Genomic DNA, 13,281 nt, shown 5'->3' on the forward strand with positions numbered 1-13,281 from the left:
CGCGCTGATCTTGCCGGAGCGTCGGCGACGCGGACAGACGGCCGTGCGATATTGCGCTAAACCGAGCAATTACCGGCCGTAATCCCGGTAATAGAATTCCAATATGCGTGCCAATTGGACCGAGTCCTCCCAAGGCCGGGCGTGCAGGCGTGAATCTGCAGGGTTCTCGAACCTGAACGCCCTGACGAAAATCGTGACACGGCTCGGCCATTAGCTAGGACCCCACAATTATCGTAGGCATTCTCTCTCTCTCTTCGGTCGTGCACGCTTGTGTACACACGCGTGCAACACACTCGCCTCTATACGCGTATCGCGCATATGTGCACGGCAAACTGTAATAAGGGTGCCTCTGGAGAGAACACGCTCGGGGGATCTATCTATCCACCTACCTTTCAGTTTGCACATTCGACACGCGACATGATCACGGTCACTGTTAGTACAACTACGAAATACTTCGCTGATCCGGCATTCGGCATGATTATTGCGTGCGTATCGAACGTGCGACTCGCACGAGAATAATGCAGGGATGAAACGGAGAATAGGCAGATATCTATATCCGGAATATTTGGATCTGGGATAGTACAGAACGAGTATTGAAACCGGTACAATTTCGGCGAGTTCAATTTTCGATATAGATACGGATTTGATGCTGTAGACATACATATATAAAATGGTAACCATTCGTCAATCGTCGCGTTTCATTACATGTACATGCACCGTTAAACTTGCAAAAATTATACCGGCTGCAATCCATGAAGCAGAGTCTTCAAACGTACGATTTTTTCTTTACTATGAATATAATAACGAAAAAAAATTTATGTAGAGATTTTTTAGAGATGATACTATATAAAGATAAAAAAGTGTAAAATTATAAATTAGTATAAAAAATGTAAAATATTTTCTTAAAAGAAAAAAAAGAGCTCTTTTAGGTTAAATATAAAACTTAATATTAATCTTAAATCAAAGTATTATATATAATTATTTAAAAATAATCCATTTTTAAGCCGAATTATTTAAATCTGTATTATATTCATGATCGAAAAAAAACGCTTGCTTCAAGATAAACTCTGTATATTCATGTTCTAGCACATTGCATAAAGCTACTTACATAGTTCTGAAGTTGGAAAAGCACAGCAAACAGGAATGTGGAAAGAGGAGGATGAAAGCAACTCGACGTGGAAACTATTCATTGCGTGCTTCTCGTAGGGAAGTAAAAAAAGTAAAGGTGGATGTTGCTGCGTTATCAACAGTCACATCGAACTTCTGTATTGTGCCGCGAGCATGGACTTTCCACTTTTGCGCATTTATTCCTGATCCGTTGCAGGAATGAGTGGTGAATGTGGAAGTTCACTCTGAATGCATAGAAAAAAGAAACACAACCGATATTACTGTGTCGTTCGATAATGTACGAGCATATAAAATGTTAAAATGTCTTCTATTCATCTAGTAAAATTCAAACTTCTACAGCGTTTTATCGCATGCTAAACGCACAATTTATATCATGCACACATACACATAACATGGAATTATTATGAAATAAAATATCACTGATTTTTGAAAATATTATATAAATGATAAATAATAAACGCGTGGAAGTTTTATTTTCTCGTTGAGAAAAGAAAAAGCATATTCAAGATAGTTAGTTTTTTTTTGTTTTTTTGTTTTTAATTCGTCGTATTATCTAATCTGTTGTTTTACAGAGACGGCCTTTACATTTCTAAGACGAACAAATTACTGGTAAAGTACTTTGCACGAGAAACTCAAGTTTCGTAAAAATACTGTTTAGTTCCTTTATCTTATCACGACAGAAACGCGTCGACCCTCCCAACTGAACGTCTACAAAACAAAAGGCTAAGAGTTCGCGATCAATGTATGTGTGTACGGGTAAAGGTCGAGGATTCTACGAGAGGATATACGAGGAGAACCCGAGCAAGAGGATGGCTCGCCGTTAATTGGACCAGGTCCGATGATGTCGCCGTGCGAATTGTCGGTCACGAAATTACCCCGATATCTTCTCGCGTCGTCGTTTAGAGCTCGTGCGGTACAATCGGACGCTGCTACACGGATTTTCTTTTCCTTGTGCCTCGTCGACGCTCCGAAGGAAGCCCAATTACTCTGGCGAAACTCGGTAAGACCAAACGACGAGTTTTCGTCGAGACGAAAACCGCAACGAGAGACGAAATAAGACACGAAGAATAATAAAACCGAGCATTGTGTGTGCGTCTAGACATTCTTTTTCCCCTTTCTCTATTCGCAACGGCAAGATTTGCGAGTGTTGCACGTCCGATGTAAATTATCGATTTTATTGGAGCGCGAGATAAATTTAACGCCGATTCATTGCGCGATTACATTTAATTGCCTCCAATTAAATCGCCGTTCCAATTAAAATCGACACGAGCAGGGAAGGTTCATTACGATTTATTGGATCGATGGCAGCGGCCCTTTTCTCCACCCCTTCTTTTGTTCGCTTTCGCGCTGTAAATTTGCAAAGAATTGAAAATCAAAGAAGTTTGTACGCTTTTTTAATCTATTTTTAAGATATTCTTTCATAAAAGCCACATTATTATATTTTTCAATTTCACTTTACCTATATACTTGCATAGAAAAATCAGCCACTCTTTTTAATACGTATTACGTGTCAATAACAATTTAATATCAATTCTATAATTGCTATTGCAATTAGGGTAATTCTGATGCTGCTATTACTTTTATATAAAAAACAATATTTATTTAAAATAATTTCAATATTTAAAAAACGTATATTTTGCATTCCACAGAATAGCACTATATTACTCCGCTAAAAAGTCACTATTGTCCCTACAGTAGGGAGCTAATTCATTTTTATTTCGTTCAAAAATACACAAGTACATAATACGTGTATAACGTAAATATGTTCTTGAAGTATCAAAAAGGGATTTTTAGGAAGTAAAGTTCATATATTACCACAAAATGCGCACGTGGACAGGGAAGCAATCACTGACTAGTCGGCGGCGAGCCGCCGTTATCGTACTGACTCTTGTTTCTGAGTAAATAGCCAGCGAGAAAGCTTATAGGATCAGCGGGTCTCTCTTTGGCTAAACAGGACAACGCTTGTAGCAATATCGGCACTACTGTCTGATCCAAATACTGTCTGGTTGGAAGAGATTGCACTTCGACACGAGATTTCTTTGCTGGTACGCCAGACATATCCCCATCTTTATCCATTCCTATTACTTTCTGTAAACAAAAAGAATATAAAATTTATAGATCAACGAGCAATACTCACAGAAATACTAACTTAAGCTATTGTATAAATAATTCTAAGCTTTGATTCCTTCAATAACTTCAATTCAACAATTGATTTAATGTGATTCTTCCATCACAATATTAGCTTTAAAGCAGTATATATAAGTGAAATCTAATTTATCAGTTAACTCTCTCTCTCTCTCTCTCTCTCATGTTAATGTAATTAGATTATATACACTTACACAAATTACAAACAAGTTTAGAAATAATGATTTAATCCACAGTTTGATATGTGCAAACATATTCTGTGCAAAAATACTATAACTTTAATGCAAGGTTCTTGTCAATTAACCAGATAATAAATAATGATACCCTACAAGTCGAGCTCTAACCTAACCACATTTTCGCGCTGCAAGCGCGCGCGTTTATTTAATAAATTTTTGATATTCAAATAAAATATCGTTGTTATTGGATAGCTGAAGTTATCAATTTACTTACGTGAGTAGTCTCGGATACGGCATTGGCGATGGGTTGAGCCGGCGTCGATGCTTCCGTTCGTTCTTCGGTTCCGTTCTCTGTCGTTACATGAAAGAAATGAACGGCGAATGATGATTACATTAATGCGAGATTCTGTGTTGAGTCCGATCTCATTAAACAGACCTCAAAATTGTAATGGAAAATGGGAAATAAACGGATACGTACCACCGCCGGACGCCATCGTATAAACAACCGTCACTGCCAACCGACATTAAACTACTGCGCCGCGATCATTCTTGGCCAACATCACACCGGTAAACCGCCATCGATAAAGTGGATTAGAGATCTGCGACTATAGATAAATTTTCGTTCTGAAAACTCAGCGGATCCAATGACCCTACCCGGATAACAACGATAATGTCGGTATTAATGGCGTAACCAAAAATGTCGGCGTTATCGACAGTTACGTTTAGATAAAGGCGCCAACCCGTCAGAGTTCGCCCATCGCCAATATATTGTTTAGTGTATGAGGGGCATACATAAAAAATATTTATAAAATATAAAAAAATCAGCTCTTTTTTTCAGTCCGATAAATTAATTAAAAATTTAAATGTTAAATATTTTTAGTAAGAGTTTACACATATGCCTTTTAAACGTTAATCAAGTATTAATAATATGTAATTTTTAAATAATTATATTACGATAACTATTGTTTATATTCTCTTGGATATACGTATATAGATATTCGCGCATCACACTTTCCGTAATTTGTAATTTGCGCTATGTATAAGATGTGCCAGGTATTTCAGAGCACACTGGCTGTCTTAAACATTGAAGGACAGAGACATATATAGTGGTCGGATCTCTTTCTCTCTCGCACAGTCGAAGTAGAGAGGATATCGCGGCTGGCGGTGAATGAACGGAAACGGAGAGGCGAGGAAATGCGTATATACTCGCGGTCTCACTCTCCTACAATTCTCCCCCTCACGTAGCCGATTAGAAAGAGAAAGAGATCCGACCGCTATCGTTCTCTCTTTCTAATGTTTAAGACGGTCTTTTGACAGAGACGACGCGCAGTCTATCTCTATAAATTTATGGACGTAACTCGATCGTAACGCGTGTTGTCTAGTGTCTGACGGATCTTAACACGGTATTACAGCACGTGACCATTGTGTCACGATCAAGCGTCAACCGTTTCTGATCGCGTCTGATGGCAATAATCTCTTCATTCGATGACATTTTGCTGTCAGCAAGTCCTTCGGATTTTGCCTTCCGACTAACTAATTAATATATTGCTAACTATTGAATCTATTGCCTTGGTTTATCTCTCTTCAATTTAATCTAAACTGGACATACATAATTATTTTCGAATACAATATAAATGAAAGATATATATCTCTAACGACATCAGAGAGTAGAATATTATTTGTAAAATACAATAGTTTGTAAAAAATTCTTTAAGAAAAATTTATGTATAATTAAAAATTTTATATTTTAATTCTCGTGCGCAAGTTTTTTTCCTCGCTTCTTTTATAAAGGAATAAATTTTCTGAAATGAATATTCCCGAAGGGATAAAGAAATATATGGACATTAATTTGTACTTAGAATATGTATAAATGATTCTCTATAAACATGGTTATTAAACACGTTTATTATTAGCATGGAAAATAAACGAGATGACGTGCAACGACCGGAAATTGATTAAGAGATATCAATGCATGTACTTAAAGCTTAAAGCGTATCTATCATCGAGTATACAATAATCTCTTTCCTTCGTACCAAAAGAAAAGATCGACGCGTTGACTTGCACGTAACGTATTCTTACGTAAGAATATGCGAGCGTTTATACACACACACACATGATTACCCGATTGTTCTTCATAGAGCTGGTCAAAAGTTTCTCGAAAGTTATGTGACCGTTATTACAATAAAATTTTAGTCAGAGAGAAGATATTTATTTCTACATATTTTAATCGATTATGATTCATAATAGTGACAGAGAGATAAATAAATGACAAAATCGAATATAACAAATTTACTCACAACACAAACAAATGTTCGTAAGCATCAAAAGTATTAGCGTTATCAGTCGTTTCGCTTTGACAGCACATAGATTCAAATTAATCACAAGAATCACATCTAATCGATTTGGATCGCGTAAGTTAACGATACGAATACGTAACGAAAGAAATAATCGCTCGCAACTTAGTACGACATTCCCGACACTGGACAGAACTAGTTTTTGGCGGGAGAAATGTGCGCGAAACGTCCGCGACAATTGTGACATCTCTAGTCTAACACCAAATTCAAGGTGATTATATGATTGACTTCCCGCTTCCCCGATTATTCGTTCCTCTAGCGGTCACGCGGCGCTAATAGCGCTATCAGCTCTGTTTTTTTATCGACGTGGTTAGTTATCCTGATCCAATTCGCGACCCAATTTGTATCGCAACTAACCGTAATGTATATCTAGATAAATTTGCATCGATGTAAATTTTTCGCGTGTGCATAGATTTCAGTTGCAGATTATAATTGTGACGAAGAGATAAATAAATGATTAATCAAATATAAATTTACTTACTCGCTAACAAATGTTCGTGAGCATTGAGAGCATCGTCATTGTCAGTCGAACTCTCAATCTTGGCAGCACGTAGATTTAAATCAATCACATGAATACATCTACTCACGATTTGGTGTAACAGTTAACGATACGAATACGAATAAAGAGAAAGAAGATCGCTCGCGACAACTCGTATGACACTCGATATCGACTGGATTACTTTTTGGCGGGAGAAACGCGCACGAAACGTCCGCGACAATTGTGGCATTTCTAAACTAACATTAAATTCAAAGTGACTATATGACTATATGACTTCACCTTTTTTTTTTTCGATCGACGGGAGGGGAAAATGCGTACCCTTGGGCCGTCCCTAGGGCGTGTGTGGGACTCAACCCAACCTAAATAAACGGCCGGACAATACCCACTAAAAGCCCCTCCCAGCAGATCTATAGTCTGTCTTAGTTCCTATTTATCAAGGGCTTCGGGGCAACGTGATGATAGGACGACTTCACCTTGCCCGACTATTCGCTTCTACATTTACGATACTTCATTCTCGCGACAAAATATTTAATTTCGATCTGGAAGACGCGTGCGATAACTGAATACGTGCGCCCTCTAAAAATGCGACACGTCTCCCTCTTTTTTGTACTTAATGACCTGGCGAATGTATGTAGTTAGGGTCTATTTAGATAAAGGTTCATAGATACATAATGCACAGAAAAATCAACCAATCATTTGTCTAATACGAAGAAGGTAGCAATATGGCGTCCTAGACACTTGATTGGTTAATTTCTTTATGATGCATATGCATTATGTATTTATGTAAATTTCTTTGGGTAGGCTCTTAAGCCCATATCAGACTATTGGCATTGTGATTGGAGATGAAAGATTCAAATGTAATATTAATCGGAATAAAGAAATTTTAGCTCCTTTTGTTCTAATTAATTAAATTTTAATCTTTAGTTTTTAATCTTTAATGCGTAATTTGGTACGAGTTTTATGATGCTTCTATCCATATCGATATAATATGTATGTTTTAATACGTATTAACGTAAGTATATCTAACACCCTTATATACTGACCGAAAAATTGACAATCGCTCTCAGAGCGATTAATGACGTCATTGTCTCTGTCAATAAAAAGGCTCGAATTCGTAATAAAATATAGTGATTAATTGTACCGGGTTGGATTAATCCGTTCATTCGAAAACGATATTAGCAAGGTGAAAGTAGAAGTGGGGATACCTATTCTACGTTCACCATATGAGTATTTCCATTTCCACTTCTACGTTTATCTCGTAAGGGGGACGGTATACTACACTGGCCAATCATAGCCATTCCTTCAAAAAATAGAATGGCTGGGCTGCGTTCGGAAACATCATCCGTATACGCACGAGCGTCGTTCTATCTTTGTTAGTTACCAAAAATTGAACAAAGATAGAACGACACTCTATGCACACGGGTGATGTTTCCGAACGCGGCCCTGTGATTGTAATATAGTATAAAGTAGGTATTAAAGTATATCGGTGTAAATGAGGCTATGATACATGGAAAAACTTAAGCGGTAAGACTTTAAGATGTAAGGAAAGCCAATTACAGTCGAGAATGTAAGCAGCCATATTGAAACGAAAGTAAAATTTGAAAATTTTCTATGGATGAAATTCTTACGTCTTATTATATATTTACGATTTTCTTATGTACCGTGGCTTTAAAACTTTTTCATGTTTAATGGCTTTAAAATATATATGTATATTTATTTTGTTATAACAAACTGAATCCTCTCTCTCTCTCTCTCTCTCTCTCTCTTTCTCTCCTCGTAAGAATTTATTACGCTTTATGTCCCTAAGCGAATGGTCGCGTTTTGCAGAACAATGAGAGGGCGAACCTAACGAAATAGCGTAAGGAAAACTGCGAAACGTTCGTAATTGATTCCCTTTTCGTTACCCTAATCCACCGCATGGGTTTGTATCCTTACTGAGTTATGCCCGATTTTTTCACATCTCCCGACAGCTATCTCCTAGATAAAGATGTCCGTTAGATGACCCGATTGGTTGATTCTGCGAGATATCTGCCGGATAAAGTTATCGGGAAGTGAAGAAAACGGGTATTATTGTCTTATTAACTACTCGACGTTGATTTGTTGGTTCTAAAAGTAAGAGCCAATCACGTTGCATTGCTACCGATCGGTTTGTTCGGTTGCACGCACTTATCGTTTATCTTTTGTTTCATTGCATCACTTTTTTGACCTTTGTGGTTGGTATCCCTCTCTTTCGGGAAGACCACTGTGGCGTAAGGACGTGCGCTCTTTCGGGATCGAGTTGCAGATACAAAAAAGTAAGTATATTGTACAATAATTGTGAAATATTAATATTCGCGATCTTAAACAGGCTTGCGACTATTATATCTCGTTTATGGTCGTGAGGTAGTCCGCGATGGAAAGGGATTCGAGAGGATACGCGGCCGCGTTCGATAGTCTTCCGCCATAGTCAATTGCGTGGCACCGCGAATATCGGGAGTGTCGCGAAAATATAATATTGTGTTCGTTCGCGATACTATATACGAGCAATTATATCGCGTTATTCTTTAATTTTCTCGATTCGTGTGATATTTGTGATAGAATTCGGGCTTGCGATCGGTATATTTCGTTCGTGCGGTGGTTCGTGATGGGAAGAGGGGGCGAGGAGGAGGGCAAGGAAGAAGGCGTCGGTATGAAGTTGCCTGCGACCGCCATTTGTTTCGCGAGGGGTCCGCCGTTACAAAATTAATTGCGAAGCAATACGCGAGTATCGGAAAAATGGTGGTACATCGCGTTCGTCGCGTTTTATTTATTCGTCCGATCGTATATCCGTATATATCGGGAATGCCGAGAGATATGAAATGACGAGTAATTATCGTTCGTAAAGTAGTTCGCGATAGGAAGAGGATTGAGGGGCGAGGGGGAGGGGGGGGGGGCAGGGAAGAAGGCGTCGGTATGAAGTTGCCTGCGACCGCCATTTGTTTCGCGAGGGGTCCGCCGTTACAAGACTAATCGCGAAGTGTACGTGAGTATCGAGAAAATGATGGAACATCGCGTTCGTCGCGTTTTATTTATTCGTCCGATCGTATATCCGTATATATCGGGAATGCCGAGAGATATGAAATGACGAGTAATTATAACTACTTCATATTACAGATTGATCCAAAACCAGTGGTGGCTTTCTAGAAGTTTTTCTTGATGGTTTGCCAAGTAATGTGACAAAGACAGACCTAGAATTCTATTTTACTCGCTTTGGCAAAGTTATGAAAGTGGTCATAATGTACGATTAGGAGAAAAAGAAATCCAGGCGTAAGTCTAAAATAATTTTTATATTGGGATCTTTTTATATTAGGTCTTGCGCACAATAGAGAAAATATTAGGAATAGAAATAAAATATTAAATATCAGGAGGAGCAATTTGGAATTATTTTACTTCAAACAAGGAAACGGAACGGATTAATTATTTCTAATTTTAATTTTTTTATGTCATTATGCGTTAGTCCATTCCGTTCCCTTGTTTGAAGTAAAATAATTCCAAATTGCTCTTCCTGATATTTAATATTTTATTCCTATTTCTAATATTTTTTCTATTATGCACAGGACCTTAAGATCTCAATGAAAAATAGCAATTTTTAATATTTCATTTCTCGCATTGTTCTGGCGAGCATGTTTTTCATTATACTTTCTCACATTTGGACAACAGGACGCATCTATCCACTGCTTCTTCATCCTTGAAGCTGAGAAAGCCGAATCCTGTGGTCCAAATGTGAAAAAGTATAATCAAAAACATGCTCGCTAGAACAATGCGAGAAATGAAATATTAAAAATTGTTGTTCTTTATTGAAATCTTATATGAGCATGTATGCAGAATTTATATTTTTTAAAATAATAATACTTATATACTAAATATATTAAAGTTTACAAAAGAGTTAGATAAAACATATTTTGTTGATGTTTGATATTACAGATTGATCCAAAACCATATATAATCGATGCACTCTTCAGAAGCCAAAACGTAGTGGTGGTTTACCAAATAACGGAGACAGACCTAAGATCCTATTTTACTCGCTGTGGCAAAGTTATGGAAGTGATCATAATGATCAGGAAAAAAAGTAATTTTTCTTTTAAAGTTCTGGATGCACCCTAAAAAGTTCTAAAGTTCTCCTTATTAATTTTAAAAATAGATTTGGCGAATTAAGGTAAAAAACTATTTTTGAATCTTGGGGGTGCTAATTTCGTAAGATGAAATGTCTAAAGCAGCGATAACGTTATAACTACTAAAAATAATTAATTTTGCTATTAGAATTTCTTTTAGAATTCTTGAAATGCTACCCAGAAAAGTGTGTGATTTCATAAAATTATCTTTGATATTAAACAGAAAAATTATTAATTTTCTTTTACATTCATATTCGTTTTGCATATGTGTGCAGTAAAATTATTTTAAATTATATTACGCGCATAATATAGATTTTCAATGTATAGAATAATCTCAATGAAAAATCTCTTACGTTATTTACTCTATAAAAAAAAAATTTAAAGAATTCTGATTATAGTTTTAATATTATACATAGACTATAAAAAAATAACTTATTCTAAAGCTCTTTTGATATATTGTTCAATAGTTTTCACAATTTCTTCTTAAAATGTATGTATACATGTACACAATACGAAAAAAAAAATTAAACTTATATGTTATTTTTTAGTATAGTATTTTTAAACACACATAATATTCTTCTACAAAGAAAGAGAGGGAGGGTTGGGGGGGGGGGGAGTAAAAATGGAATATATGCAGTAGTAACAGAAATATTATTTAAATAATGTGAAAACTATCAAACATCAATTACTATATCCTAATATAAAAATTAATTTACACTCTGGATTTCTCTGGAAAAAATTAGTTTTTTGAAATATGGGGTGCTAACTTCAGAAAGGCGGATACATTGGTATAAATAATGCTCATATTGTTTACTACTAATTTAAATGTTTTTTAAGATCATTTAATTATAAGAACAGATATTTTTTTAAAGAGATAATTTATTAACTCCTTTGATTTTTCAGTATTATAAGGTTTAAATAATATAAAATACAAAAAAAAAATATATATATATATCGTGAATTATACATTAGAAATAACTAACTGTAGTATTCTCTTAAGCACAATTATGTTTCAACTTATTTTTTATATCTTCTTATTAAACCGTTAGAAATTAGCTCTTTTTTAACCTGATCAGATGAATATGATGATTTAATGTCATGAATGAATATTTCAGATGATATGTATTCACGGTAGAATACCGACTCAAGTGCACCCGGATCTAGCACCAGTTCGACTAAGATTCCAGATTACACTGGGTCGTATATCACTTCGTATATAGTAATTACGCGGACACCACTTATCCGCACCGTTCGTATCAAGGAGAAGAAAGCAATCAAGTATGTATGTCATCAAGTGAGTATGCCACCATTCTAAACCCGATCAGCAAGGATAAAATTTGTGAAATGAACTGTCAACAGAATTGTTAGAACTTTTAAAAAATATTTATTTTATTCAATATATGAAAAATTATAAAGAAAAATTTTTTTTTGAGTTCACGGCGATTTTATAAGTTCTGAGTAGCATTTTACGAATTCTATCAATAACTCTTAAGCGCTAAGATCGATATATAATTGTCACGATTTTGGATTAAATGAAAAACCAAAAAATTTTTTACTTTCTTTCACAAGTTCTATACTTATCATAATTTTATTATAATATAATTAAGATAATTATATATTAATTAAGATAATTTCCCCTTGGATGACAACCAGGTTTTTGTTTTTAATAATATATTCTGGTCTGTATTCTATTAGAAGTTCCTCATAGTGATTCATTTTGTGATAATCATCACTTTCCGTAATGCATTGAATTTGTATTCATGCTCCTGTGAATATTCATTAATCTTGCATCATTTACGTCATATGTTTCCAAAACTTTCTCGAAGTAATTTTGTTGATTAAATTTGATGCCATCTTGTGGCTTTTCAATTTCTAAACCTTAACAAGACCTTGGTTTTTTGTTAAACATTTCCAAAACGTGTTTTAGTCTCAACGCAGTGTACTCCTCCCCCATCATAAATATAAATAGAAATATTTTTGCGACAAATAATTATTACAATATTTTTTAATATTTTTAATAATTATTAAAATATTAAAATATTTATTAAATAATTTTTTAAATGTATAATATTCTTCACAATCCATACCTCTTGTCAGAGGTGACACCTCTACATATATCTGGTATGAGCCTTTTTATGATTATCCGCAGACATATAGAACCTACAATTTAACGTTAGTTCCAAACGGTCTAGATCAGAGAGGTTTTTTTGGCAAGATATTCTCGGTGGTTTGCTATTATCTTCCGAGAGGCTTGCCTTCCTCTCTAAATTGAAGTTATATTTTTTTAGAAGTCTCCAATATCTTAAGCAGCGTGTGACGAATCGAGAATGTCGAATCCAGAGAAGGACGATTGTTTCGATCTACCCATTGGATTACGCGGTCGCAAATCTCTGTCGTTTTTAACCGATGTCCATCGATTGCGCATTGCAGGGTTTGTCGCGAGATCATTCTCCAAATACATGTTTTGCGTAATTCACTCGTCTGTCATAGATGTTCCATTCAACATGTAAAGCATCGAAAGAAGCGTCGAGGCATTGCTCCGACGAATTAAGATAGAAGTGATCTCACTTTACGGTTTTCATATAGATATTGCGTTCGAGTCCGCTTTGTTGACAATCGCATTTCTGACATTTCAAGAATGTGTCATGCGTGATGAGACGAGAATGCTGAATTTAGCAATGAACGATCGTCTCGGTTTAACCACTGAATTATGCGGTTGCGTATCTTGATGATTCTTAACTGTCATCTATCGCTATGCGAGTGTTTGTCGTGAGACGTCATTCTCCAAACACGTGTTTCGCGCAATCTGTAATAAGTATAAGTCAATACCGCGAGTGACGGATCGCGAG

The 13,281-nt window shown here is 35.9% G+C and overlaps 1 protein-coding gene and 1 long non-coding RNA gene across 4 annotated transcripts in view; one reads left to right on the forward strand and one right to left on the reverse strand.

Moving 5' to 3' along the window:
• Positions 1-5,797, reverse strand: part of LOC138937483 (protein dpy-30 homolog) — a 95,791-nt gene extending 89,994 nt beyond the window's left edge. Inside the window, exons 1-5 of one of the 3 annotated variants that reach the window (XR_011447526.1) lie at positions 5,747-5,795; positions 3,928-4,054; positions 3,724-3,800; positions 2,944-3,216; positions 1,109-1,352 (exon numbers count right to left, since the gene is read on the reverse strand). Coding sequence is in view for 2 of the 3 variants with exons in the window: in XM_070303807.1 (XP_070159908.1) it covers positions 2,974-3,216; positions 3,724-3,800; positions 3,928-3,943 (336 nt within the window). In the remaining variant the exon portion in view is untranslated. Of the gene's footprint in view, positions 1-1,108; positions 1,353-1,659; positions 2,476-2,579; positions 3,217-3,723; positions 3,801-3,927; positions 4,055-5,746 lie in introns of those variants that run through there. The other 2 variants (XM_070303807.1, XM_070303806.1) reach the window with 2 other exon arrangements.
• Positions 5,798-8,539: 2,742 nt separating this feature from the next.
• LOC138937643 (uncharacterized) lies at positions 8,540-10,346 on the forward strand. The gene is made up of 3 exons (XR_011447543.1): positions 8,540-8,596; positions 9,435-9,587; positions 10,245-10,346. It is a non-coding gene; the product is annotated as an uncharacterized lncRNA (long non-coding RNA).
• The last annotated feature ends 2,935 nt before the right edge of the window (positions 10,347-13,281 follow it).

Source organism: Polyergus mexicanus, unplaced genomic scaffold (genome assembly GCF_030449975.1).
Source record: "Polyergus mexicanus isolate NDT 795.1 unplaced genomic scaffold, iyPolMexi1.0 SCAF_11, whole genome shotgun sequence".
Classification (NCBI taxonomy): Eukaryota; Metazoa; Arthropoda; class Insecta; order Hymenoptera; family Formicidae; genus Polyergus; species Polyergus mexicanus.